Here is a 12,890-nt window from a genome sequence, read left to right on the forward strand (position 1 = left end):
AATTTGAGCTGGCACAATTATAAAATTATCTTATAATAAAATCTTTTACCTGTAGTTTAGACCTCTACAAACATGTTCTTTGTGCCAGATGCCCTAACTGTGTCTCCATGGCACCTTATTCTTTGTAAAAGCTGCTAACCCTATAATTTAGACCTCTACAAACATGTTCTGAAATGTCCCTGTGTGTCAGATGCCCTCACTATGTCTGCCTGGGGTCTTATTCTGTGTAAAAGCTGCTAACTCTGTAGTTTAGACCACTACAAACATGATGATATAATATTCCTATTTCCTGTGCTTCAGGTCAGAGGCTGGGCTGGGCAATAGGTCGCAGTCACATGACTCTGTGTTTGCGGCTGATTGGTCGGAGGCTCACGAGGCTCTGGGGGCATCTCAGGACAGTCTGCATGGGAAAGTCAAATCTCTGCAGGTAAAACTATATATATTGTATACTTGTATATTTCAATAGTGACAACCTTATCTGTAAGTTAGCTGTGCATGTATTCACTCTGACAACTCACCCACACAGCTGTAGTAACTGAGTTATTTATGTTTTGGTGTTAAATAATATTTTTCACAATTGCGTCCATTGCACATAAAACACTGCATGTTAGCCTGGACAAGTATGAGCTTAATCTCAGTTTACACATGCAATCCCCATAAAGACTACGACTTACTCTGCCTTTAAAGTTTGGGAATGTAGTTGTCTAAGTCAAACATTTTTAAATTCCTGGTTTAGTCCTTGTTTGGGTCTGATTTAGTCCTTGTTTAGTCCTGGTTTAGGCCTTGTGTAGACCTGGGTTAGTCCTTTTTTAGACCTTATTAAACTTGTTATTTTCCTATTCACAAAACTGTTGATCTGTGGTGTAAACTAGAAGAGCCAGGACTATAGCTGGGCCCTTCTCCAGACCTGAGCCAGAATACTGATCTAGACTGTGTGGATCTCAGAAGGTGTCTGATGATGTCATAACCCTCTTGGCCTCCAACCTCTGACCTGTCTGAAGAAACAGGAAGCACCAAAGCCGATTGTGTCAGGATTAATCTGGAATAGTAAACACAACACAAGCAGGTCTGTAAGGTCCAGAGCACAGGAAAGAGTGTGAAAGCAGAGAGCAAGGGAGAGGAGAGGGAAAGAAAGAGAGAAAGAACAGTGAAAGGACAGAGGGGGTGAGAGGGAGAAAGAGCGGGGGAGAGAGAGAAAACAGTGAAAGGCAAAAAGGCAAGAAAGGGGGTGAGGGAGAGAGACAGCGAGGAAGAGAAGAAGGAGGGAGAGAGTGAGAGAGAGGGGAAAGAGATGGAGGAAAGAGGGAGGGAGAGAGAGAAAGAACAGTGAATGGTGGAAGAGGGATGAGAGAGAGAAAACAGTGGAAAGGGGAGAGAGAGAACAGAGTAATGAAAGAGAGGGAGGTAAGAGAGGAGAGGGGAGGGACAAAAACAGAACCGTTTTGAGCCTGGATTTAAACATTGTCAAAGTAGAGGCCTGTCCCACATCTTCAGGAAGACTGTTCCAGGTTTTAGCTGCATAAAACTTAAATGCTGATTCCCCATGTTTAGTCCTGACTCTGGGCACCAGCAGGAGGCCTGTCCCTGAAGTCCTCAGTGTGCGAGATGGTTCATATGGCACTAACATGTCGGAGATGTAATTTGGACCTAGGCCATGGAGAGACTTGTACACAAGCAGAGCTGCTTTAAAGTCTATTCTTTGAGCTACAGGAAGCCAGTGCAGAGACCTGAGCACAGGACTTATGTGCTCGTACTTGCTGGTTGTAGTCAGGACCCGAGCAGCAGCGTTCTGGATGTACTGCAGCTGTGTTAAGGCTCGAAGCTTTACATTCAGGGCCCACTCAGAGATATCAGTATTAAAGAGGGGGCATTACACTTCTATTGATATATTAACTGCTAACACGTAACGTATTTATATTTTTTTTTTGAAAATTCTATAGTCACCAAAAACAAAGTATTAACATGTTTTATAAGTTTCACTTTAATTTTTGACGCTCTGAGTCCCGCCTTCCCTCGCTCTCTGCACTAAATCACTCCCCCTGAGAGTGACATCACATCACAATCAGCATGCCTCCCGCTTATGAAACTACAGCACATTGCATCAGGTTTGTCAAGTTGCTGTGTACAGTTTTGAACCATGCTTTTGAATATTTATGGAGAATTGTCATGTTGTAGCATGGGTGACATAAGCTTGTAGGTGGAGCATTGGACAGAATCTTACAGATAATTGTAATGAGGTTTCAAACAGGGCCTAGGCAGGATGGCTAAAATACTCAAACATGCATGGATTGACACTTAAAACCTCTTCAGACATGTTTTTGATGAGGGAGCAATGTTATAACATGGTAGAAAGCTTAAAAAAATAATTTGCCATAATACTCCCTCTTTAAATGAATGAATGAATTAAAATTGCACTTTTTGAAGGAGTGTGGCAGCATATGTCACTGGTGCTGCATCACCATTCAGTTACATATGTAAAATCCGTCACACTGACAGTGTTCAAACTCGTGCTCTGCCTGAGTCCTGAGTCCAGTGGATCAGTTGGATCTGATCTAAACATAGACGTTACATAAGAATCCATCTGAACTATAACTGTGTCTGTGCTGTTCTATATTTATCACAAATGCAATGTGTTTTTACAGTCAACAAAAAGGCTTTAAACTGAACTCATTTACATTTAAGAAGAAACTCAGAAAGTAACGAAAGACTGGAGATAAGAGGAGACTACATAAAATCAGAAAGTCCTGCTCTAGTCCTGGTTTAGCCCTGGTTTAGTCTTGGTTTACACCTGGTATAGATCTGGTTTAGTCCTGGTTTAAACCTGGTTTAGTACTGGGTTAGATCTGGTTTAGTCTTGGGGTAGTGCTTGTCTAGACCTGGTTTATTCTGTCTTTAGTCCTGGTGTTCTGTCTTTAGTCCTGATTTAGCCACGCCTGGTTTAATCCTTGCGTAGTCCTGGTTGGGACCAGGTTTAGATTTGGTTTAATCCCAGTTTAGACCTGGTTTACTTCTGGTTTAGTCCAGGGTTACATCTAGTTTAGTCCTAGTGTAGTCTTCATCTAGAGTTTGGTTTAATCTGGGTTTAGTCCTGGTTCAGTCTGTAGTCCTGCTTTAGCCCTGTAGCAAAAGACGAAGTTCAAATCTATTAACTGGACAAATCGTAAGAGTGAAGACGTTTCGCCGCTCATCCAATCCGCTTCTTCAGTTTTGGTCAGATTGATAGTGGCCACTGCTTTATATCTATCTGAGGGGAGGGGCTAACTAAAACATTGGATAAAAAACATTACAGATATCATCATTGTCACATTCTACAAAAATACAATTTGCTGAATTGGAATAATTTGGTTAAATTTAAAAACATCTGCTTGGTCTATAAAATCAAACATGGCACTGCCCCGCCGTCACTGGGTGATTTCGTAAAGTTTAGATCTAGTGATGGCCGAGTGACCAGAGGAGCAGCGAGGGCAGACTGTGTTATTCCTTACAGAAGATCAGCCTTTAGTCAGGCAGTTTTCTCAGTCAAAGCCTCCCAGCAGTGGAACACAGTGCCTGAAGCCATTAGAGAGTCTCCATCATTCTTTTCATTTAAAAAGAATGCCAAAAAATGGCTTGTGGAAACTCAGTCTTGTGAGCATTAATTGTAAATAGGTATTTGTAAATGTACATATTTTGAATTATGTCCACATTATATTGTTTTTCAATATGTTTTAATTCTTATCTTTGAATGTTTTTGATATGAATGTTCTCTTGGGTTGCCTTGTTACATCTGGCCTGGGGACAACCGATGAAAATTAGCTCTAGTCAGCTAACTTTGGCACATTTACATTTTTTTGTAATGTTGATTAATGTGCATTGTCCCTTTTTTTAAATAAAAAAAAAAAAATACACTGAAACTGTAAACATCTATTGTCTCCAGTTTCATCTGAAACTAACTAACTCCCCTCTCAAACCATTTCTTTTCTCTGGCTAAGATCTGAACTTCACTATCTTTAAAGGAGTTGTTAGTTGCTTTGAGATGGAGATGTATGGCAGATTGGGGTCCTGAGGAACTCTCACACCGGTGTTGGTACACCCTCTTATGGAGTAGCTGTTTAGTTTCTCCAATATAACGCTCACTGCACTCTTCATTACACTGAATAGAGTAGACTACATTACTTTGTTTATGGCTCGGGGTTTTGTCCTTAGGGTGGACTATTGATGTCTTAAAGACAAAAACTTTAAGACAAAAACTTAGGGTGAACCAGACATCTGCTTTAGCTCTAATTTCACCCTAATGTAGTCCAGATTTAATCCCAGTGTAGTCCCAGATTAGAACTGTTTTAGTTCTAGTTGAGAACTCATTTGGTTTAGTCTTGGATGTATTTTAATATAGATGACTTTTAGACCTGAGTAAATTCTGGTTTAGTTCTAGTTTAGTCCTGGATTGGTTTGGTCCTGTTTTTGTTTGTCTAGATTCATCACAATGTTTTCCTGTTAATACATAACCCCCTTTATTTCCCTATCTTGATTATCTAATAGTTTTCGGTTGTCATCTCTCACCTCCTGCAGTGAAAGTGTACGTGTTTATTTTACATTTTATCAGTGAAACTCAAACTAACTCAGGCTTATCTTATCTCTACTTTCTGTAACTTTAATTCAAGGTCATTCAGAGCCAGGTTTTATGTTAACTCAACAAAACTACGCTGTCCATACATTCTTCTGATAACAAACTGATCGGGAAGTAAAAACATGATTCACTGTGTCAACTAAATATTATAAATTAACTTAATTTCTGGAAAGCACTAGGGTTGTCAAAATTATTATTATTACTAGATACTAGCTTGGTAACAGTAGCTCAGTAGAGTGTTTATCCACTGATCCAAAGGTTGGCGGTTCACATTCCGCTCACGACATAAACATCACTGGGTGAGTGGTCAGATCCACTGACCCACAGGTTGCTGTAGTTGTGTCCTTTGGCAATACACTTAATACACCTTGGTGTCTGAATGTGTCTGTGAATGGGTGAGTGGTTCCTTCATGTAAAGAGCTTTGAGTGCCTCAAAGGTGGAAAAGTATTGTGTGACCATTTACCATTTAAGCAGGTATCGATTCTAAAATAGTCATATTCACAGGACAGAAATGAACCTTTCCTGAATAGATTTAGAATGATCTTAAACCATATCAGAGCAAGTATAAGACCACATAGACTAGTATACACCCATCAACCACTATGGAACCAACCTGGATGACACAGCTCTAAGGCACATGGAAATATAAAAGTACTAGGATTTAATGTTAAAAATCACATTCTATTGTCTAAAGAAAGAGTATTTTTTAGTATCATCCTGGTATCAGAATCGGTATTGAGTATCGAATAAATTTTGTATTTCCTGGTCTCGTCTTCCTGTTATAGGACTTTTTCCCATATAATATTTATATATGTTCCTATGTTTCCATCATTCTGAAACCATGGACAAAATAACACAAACTAAACTTTTCTGGTGAAAGACATGAGAGACATGAGAACACTTGCTTGTATGGAGATGTGGTTGCCATATCAGCAATAATCCACTGTAGGGCAACAGATACATTTATTCAATTACAGTTAAAAACATGCATTCTTACTGTGAGTGAAGTCACCTCTCCACAGATATGGCTTGTAACTTGGCCCAGTGACTGCAGCTGCTTGTATCTATGGAGATATGTACTGTGTAACTTTCTACGTAAAGAAAAGTTACATGGTGCATCTATAACTGTGATCTAGATTAAAAATCACTATTTTGTTGGAAAAATTTTGGATAAAAAATATCGATTACTGTGACAGAGTGGTTATCCTGTCTCTTCCACTCATTAAGGAGGTTGTGGCAGAGTTGTTTGCCTTACAGACATTGCGGGTTAGACACCAATGTCAGAGTGGTTAGCCTTACTAAGGTTGTGGATTTCATTCCAGATGCAGTTGAAGCAGTCTCTTCTCTGTGGAAAAAGGACTCATGATACTGGAGCAGTGTCAGAGGACGATGGCTTACCCTGCAGCCCCCCAGACTACACACCCAGCAAGGTACTGCAAATACTACTACTACTAGTACTACTACTACTACTACTACTACTACTACTACTACTACTACTGTTACTAGTCTTTAGTCTTTAGTCTTTATTTATTAGAAGGGACAATGTACAGAGACATTATGCTCATAAAACAGAGATGATCTGCACCAGATTATAGCTAAACAGCTAGTTTTCATCTGCAGTCTACTACTTCATCTACTACTTCGACAGCTGCTGCTGCTGTTGATGCAAATTTTACGATGATTATTTATGTTATTCTGTGAGGCACTTTGAATTATTTTGTGTACGAATTGTGCTATACAAATTAACTTGCCTTGTCTTACTATTACTACTGTTACTACTACCTGAGTCAGTGAGTATTTCTTGTTTCAGACGAAACCTCAGAGGGACAGCTCCATCAGTCTGGACTCTGGAGAGGTTAGACTTCTTTACCATGGATTTTATCATGTGATACCATGATAGTTACTATATGGACTTATTGTTCAGTTAATGTTACATAGAACAATATTTATCATGCTTTTTTCATTAGTTTTTTAGTTTTTTTTGCACTAGTTATTTTTTTTGGGTTATTTTTCTTAGTACAATAAGATCTGAGTCTGTGACTCATTATATTAACTAAATATATCTGTGTTTATTCTATTTATTGATTGATTGGAGCTCCTGTTTTATCATACATTTACAAAAGGGTTCACTGAGGTTCTCCTGCTGCAGTTTTATTGTGTCAATGGTTTAAAGTAGTGTCAGTATTATCATATATATTTTCTTAAATGTTGTTATGGTGACAGGCCTATAGATGCATGCACAGAGACAGAGTCTTTCTTCAGACCTCTGTTTTTGCCTGAAGAGGTGTAAGTTCAAACTGTTTAAAAGTGTGACAGTGAAAACAGTAAGAGCATCTTGTGATCCCAAGCTCAACTCAGCTCTGTGGTTTATGTGAGAAATACCCCCTATGGTCACATAAATCTGGACTAAATCTGTCATTTTTTGTATGAGCTTGGTTACACCTCATGATGTCATCAGATCGTAATCCAGGAGTGCTCCTCTGTGTTTTTAAAGTCCATTCTTTATCACCAGACTAAAGTCCCAGTGCCCCCAACGGACCTTCCCCTTTCTTCCTCTCTTTTTTCCTCTCTCTCTCCGTCCCTTCCCCATTTTCCCCTCCTCTTTTTATTCTATCAATTTTTTCCCTCTCTATCTCCTACCCCTCTTCTCTCACTCTACCGGTATACCCCCCCCCCCCTCTCTTTCCTCCCTCTTCTGCTCTTCTCTCTCTCCTCTGATCTATATTTCTCGCTCTCCCTCCCCCTCTCTCTTTTCTCTCTTCTCCTGCTCCTCTCTTTCTCCTCTGTCATTGAGTTTTAAATACAGGTCTGTATTTCAGTAAATCTTGGTTGAACATTCCTTTGGTTTCTGTGCAGTCTCTGAGTCTCTAAACTCACACACTTACGTCACAGCTGCAAATCAAACATTTACTTGCTTTCCCAGACAATTCTCATGCGTACACAGTAAAGGGCCTGTATTACATTGTTTTGATCTATGTTATAATGTTGTTCCTTCATCAAAAATACCTGGAGTAGTGTTTTGTTTCATTCACACGTTTAACACATAGACCCTGCATATTTAGTTCTTCTCTCAAACCGAAAACTCTGTTTTTCCTTGTGATGTCATCAAGTGGTAATTCAGGTTCAGGTAATTTCAGGTTTATTCTAGTATTGCAAAGGAAATCAGTTCAATTGAGGTTAAAAATAGCCTTAACCTTAAAACTACCACTAAATGACATCACAAGGTGAAACGGAGCATTTTGAGTTTTGGGGATGCAGACAGCCTGATAATCCAGGATTACTCAAATCTGTGTGAATGAAGTAAAATAACACTCTAGGTATGTTTTTGAGGAGGTAACAACATTATAATATGATTTCACAAGTCAATTTTGTGTAAAATAGGACCTTTGAAGGGGACATATTGTGTAAAAAATTTTAGGTTTTAATCATGTTATAACAGTACCCCTTCATCATTATGTTACTCAGTTTATTTATTTTGAGATATTCCTGCATGTTTGAGTAATCCTGTATTGCCCTTCTTTTGAGCTTGAGTGCTCAGAAAACTTCTACTTTCACTCACCCTCTAGGCCCACCCACTACTCTGTATTCCAGAAATTCAGGTTAAAAAATATCATATTCAACCATGAAAATCTGGGAAGGAAGTAAAGCTCAACATTGACCTCCCACCCTCTGGTTCCAGAAATAAATTTCCCCATTCATTTTTCCCATTGACTCAAAAAAATAATAAGATGAACAGTTTAAAAGCTCAGGGCTAATCAGCTTTGTGGTGATTAATGACCACAAGAATTTACTTCTGAAACTTTATAAACCATTAAGTTATTAAAAGGACTGATAAGCTCTATGGGCCTGTTTTTATTATTAAGACCTTTTAGACCAATGATGGTGTTTACAATGAGCAAAATGTAAAACCATAATCTACTTATGTTATAGTTTAATTCTAAATAACAGGAAAAAACACAATTTCTTCTTTCAAGGTGCACCATATAACTTTAGGGGGTCACATTGAACTCATCTATGTTTCATTTATTCAACTGCTCAAAAATACATTGAAAAACATGCATTCCTATAGTGAGAGAGCTAACCTCTCCACAGATCTGACCTGTAACTTGGCCCAGTGGCACTCCAGGCTTGTCTCTATGGAAGCAGATCATTTTAATGCCAAACTGTGGGACTTTCTAGACACAGCAATGCAGACAAACAAGTAATAATAAATCATTAATATTACAATTTGAGGTAATTCTATATTCAATTGACAACATCTTGAATTTTAAAGAGGATTTCTGCTTCTGTCTTGCTAAACTGGTCAGGACAGTGCTCAGTATTTAACAACCAAACATACTTTGTATGTTTTACACTGAAATCTAAGGTATTTTCTCTATTTTACCTCAGCTGTCATGCCCAGGCTCAAGCCGTGCCATGAGCCCCCTTGTGGCCACTCCAGGGGATTTCAGCTCTCCAGCTTCAGCCTCTGTGTGTTTGGACAATTCTGCAGCGAGACACAAACTGGAGCTGAGACAGAGAGGGAAGAGGAGGAAGAAGAGGCCGGTACAGGTGACACTGAAGATTGTATTTTACTTAAACCCCAAATAAACATAAACTTAAATGTGTATAATGTGTAGTTTGGTATTGTCTGGTTTGTCTTTTTTCTGAAGCCTGAGCTGGGGCCTGGACCAGACTCTCTCCTGGAGGATTCTCTGAACATTTCCACAGCTGAAGAACCTCAGGGACCAGAGGAGAATGAGGAGACAGAGGACGGTCAGTGACTGCATCATACTTCTTAAAATGTAAACAGGCAGGGTATTGTTACATCAGTATTATTAAACGGGGCTTTACCTTAACTATATAGTAGGGCTGCGCAAAAATATAATTGTCATTTTTGTGAAGAGTATTACAATTGCGATTAAATTTGTAATTTATGTTAGAAAAGTAGGATTCTATTCAGACCAAATACTGTACATATAAATGAACATAGCTAACTTGCTAGCCACATTCTAAACGGAAAGTGAGCATGGGCGTGCTTCCGGCTCCATCGACTCTAGCGCCACTTCACTTTCTGTTGAAAAAACATCACCCCTCTCTTTAACTGCTACGGTCAAGATCATCATTTTGGTCTTAAAGTGTTCATATAAACTTGCTTGGGGTTTTATTTCACTATTTTGTATGCAAATCAAGATGATGTGAACATTAGTAACAGACAATCAGGCACCTTCTTTCCCCGAGCGCTGCTAAGTGCCCACCCCCTACCAAAGTAGCACTGCGGGTGGCAAGAGGCGTTACCAAACACAACAGCCTCACTCAGGATTGGTTCTTTAGTTGCTGTGATATTCGTGGTCCAAATATAGAACTTGGCTCCAAATTCACCCCTATAACTGCTAGCCTCAGCTTCATTTGGCTGGAGCTAAATGCTGTGAGTAACATCACACTCTCTTTGTGCACTTCTTTATACAGTCTTAAGGAGCAGAGTGCACATTGTAGACACCTCCGGGAGTATTCACATTTGAGAGAAGATTGAAATCTGAACTTTAAACTAATCCAAGAATTGTAGAGTTTTAAACTATATGTACAAAAAAGATTTTTCTATAAAGAGACAGGATATTTTGCTCTTTGCCAAAGAAATTCTATTATCTAAGTATTTGCAACTTTTGAGATTTGATAATTGCAGTAACTCAAATTGTGATTCTATTATTCCCACCCAAAACCCTTTTTTTTTTTTAGATTATTTTACTGTGTTTAATGTTCTTATAATTGTATTATTGCTTTTATTGTGTTTTTGCACTGTAAAGTGACCTTTGATGTTAGAAAAGAGCTTATAAATAAAATGTATAATAATAACAATAAAAACTGTAAGCAGTGATAAAGACCCTTGCCACCCCTTGCGACCGCGGGGAACATGCCATTGGGAAATTCGCACCTCTTGTCCCCGCTTACACCACCCCTCCCCCAAAATCAGCGTCTATGTAATACTATTCCATTCATTCCAATGAGAGTATTTATGACATTTTCACGCCTGCACGTTTGGAAATAGTGTTATGTTTTTATTTACTTTTTTGTTCAGTTTGATGTGTGAAATATGTGTACCAAATTTCAATGGTCTATGATTTTTTTTTCCTTTTTATTCCAGTTAACCAAAACCCATGTATTTCTATGACAAATGTTGGACATTGCCATGGCAACACAATTGTAAATAGAGGTATGTTCTCTTTGTCTTTTTTGTTCAGTATGGCAATACGGATGTCTATGCCAAATTTTAAATGTTTGTGACAAAGTAATTTTTTTTGGTCGCATTCAATATTTCAAGGTGGTGCTGTGGAGCAGTTTTATATCAAAGCTATACAAGTTGTATATAGCTGTGTTTAGGTCATTGACGCACACGAATGTTTAATTGGGTCAGACTCAATTCGACATCATCTATGAGAAATACACACATTTTTATGCTTTTAAAAATTCCCACTGATTTGTGGATTAGCCACACTCATATTTTAGAACGCTTAAAAAATGTAAACAATAATATTTATTTGCAAATAGGTCTTGATTAGTTTAATCAATTTTCAAGAATTTTGAAAGAAATTCCAGGGTGGAGATATGAAAAGTAAGAGAAATACAATATTGCAAAACTGGGGTTCCACCCAATATGGCTGATTCTGTTAGGTTTAAGATGGGGTCATAAGAGAGCTCTTTACTTGTCATGACATGGGCTGTTTTTTTGCCAAGTTCCATCTATGTAGGTTGAAAAAGGTTTGGAGTCTTCTTTCATTGGTGTAATGTATTTTGACTAGTTAAGGGGGCCCCACGGAGACAGTTTTCATCATTTTCAGTTGTGCTTTTAGATTACTCCATCTTTTGGGAAACTTGAATTTTAGGCCATAATTGGATTGGTGTAGAGCAGGGGTGTCAAACTCATTTTGGTCTGGGGGCCACATATGACCTAATTTGATCTCAAGGGGGCCGGACCAGAAAACTCACAGCATAAATACTAGCAATAAGTAGAAACATTTGTGCAGCGAAACATGTAAAAATATTTTTATTGAAGAGAATTTCCTTTATAAAATATTAAGAACAACCTGAAACTGTCCCATTTTTGTGCAGTACAACTCAAAACAGTAATTTTGAAACAAAAAAAAACATAAAGATTTTATTAGAGCATGTGCAGATTAATACAGAAATGATTTGAAGTCAACACTGTGCACATTAAAAAAAAAAAAAAATAAAAAAAAAAGATCCAGACTTAAAATCATCAGCAACTTTGCATCTTTTAGCCTGCACAAGTGCATCAATATCAGGCATTATATCCTAAGTAGCTGCCAATTTCAAAATGTCATTTAAGTGCTTGTGTGTTAAGTTTGAGCTTTGTTTTATTGAAGTTCATTATTATGGTTTCGAAGATGATGCTATTTTGCGAGCAATCAGAAAAAAAATAAAAATAAAAATTCAATTTTTGCTGAGTGTATTTTTATTACAAATCAGCTGAGGGCCGGATCAAGTCTGTAGACGGGCCGCATGTTTGACACCCCTGGTGTAGAGCATCTATTTAGTCTACAACAAAGTCCAATACTCTGAACCCCATTCATTTCAATGACACATTTTTTATGTTACCATGGTAACATGATTGCAGATAGATGTATTTTCTCATTGGCTTTTTTGTTCAGTTTGTCAAGCCAGATGTCCATGCTGAAAGTCAAATGTTTGTGACAAAGTAATTTTTTTGGGTTCCATTCAAAAGTTCAAAGGGGCGCTGTGGAGCAATGTAATGACAGACCTATGTAAATTGTATGTCATTGTGTTTCAGATCTTTTTTTAAACAAAATTTAAATTAATCCCAGGCAATAGGACACTGCATTTTGTAGTTACACATGATTTAATACTTCAAATAAGGGTTTTTTTCTTTGCAAGCTGACCACACCTATAATTTTTGACGTAAAAAAATCAAGAGTAGCCTATACTCCCACATGTGTCTAGTTCATTTTGACCAATTTGCAGGTTTCTTGTATGAAAATCCACAGTGTAAAAAATCAAACGTGAGAGGTCAATTTTTTTTTTTTATTGGGTTCCACCCACAATGGTCAACTTCCTGTAGGGTTTAGGGTGGGGTCAATGACAAATCGATTGTTTTCTATGAATTTTTGAAAAAGAAATTTGAAGAGGGTCTAGAGAGTCCATTTGTTGGATAGAGCCACGATTTGCATATCATTGTGTTCAGCTCAAAAATATGCATAAACATTGTATTAGCTTTTTTCCCAATAAAAAAATGTGTGAAAGAGAAATATTTTTTGAAATTTTCCAAAA

At 38.0% G+C, this 12,890-nt stretch overlaps 1 protein-coding gene across 5 annotated transcripts in view; it reads left to right on the forward strand.

Moving 5' to 3' along the window:
* The window catches only part of zgc:66433 (uncharacterized protein LOC321250 homolog), a 46,022-nt gene that overhangs the window by 18,056 nt on the left and 15,076 nt on the right, over positions 1–12,890 (forward strand). For 2 of the 5 annotated variants that reach the window (XM_055224970.1, XM_055224971.1), the window contains exons 4-9: positions 301–427; positions 5,930–6,037; positions 6,418–6,462; positions 8,997–9,158; positions 9,260–9,362; positions 10,729–10,797. In XM_055224970.1, coding sequence (XP_055080945.1) covers positions 301–427; positions 5,930–6,037; positions 6,418–6,462; positions 8,997–9,158; positions 9,260–9,362; positions 10,729–10,797 — 614 coding nt within the window. The remainder of the gene's footprint in view (positions 1–300; positions 428–5,929; positions 6,038–6,417; positions 6,463–8,996; positions 9,159–9,259; positions 9,363–10,728; positions 10,798–12,890) is intronic. The other 3 variants (XM_055224972.1, XM_055224974.1, XM_033973670.2) reach the window with 2 other exon arrangements.

Source organism: Periophthalmus magnuspinnatus, chromosome 10 (assembly GCF_009829125.3).
Source record: "Periophthalmus magnuspinnatus isolate fPerMag1 chromosome 10, fPerMag1.2.pri, whole genome shotgun sequence".
Lineage (NCBI taxonomy): Eukaryota > Metazoa > Chordata > Actinopteri > Gobiiformes > Gobiidae > Periophthalmus > Periophthalmus magnuspinnatus.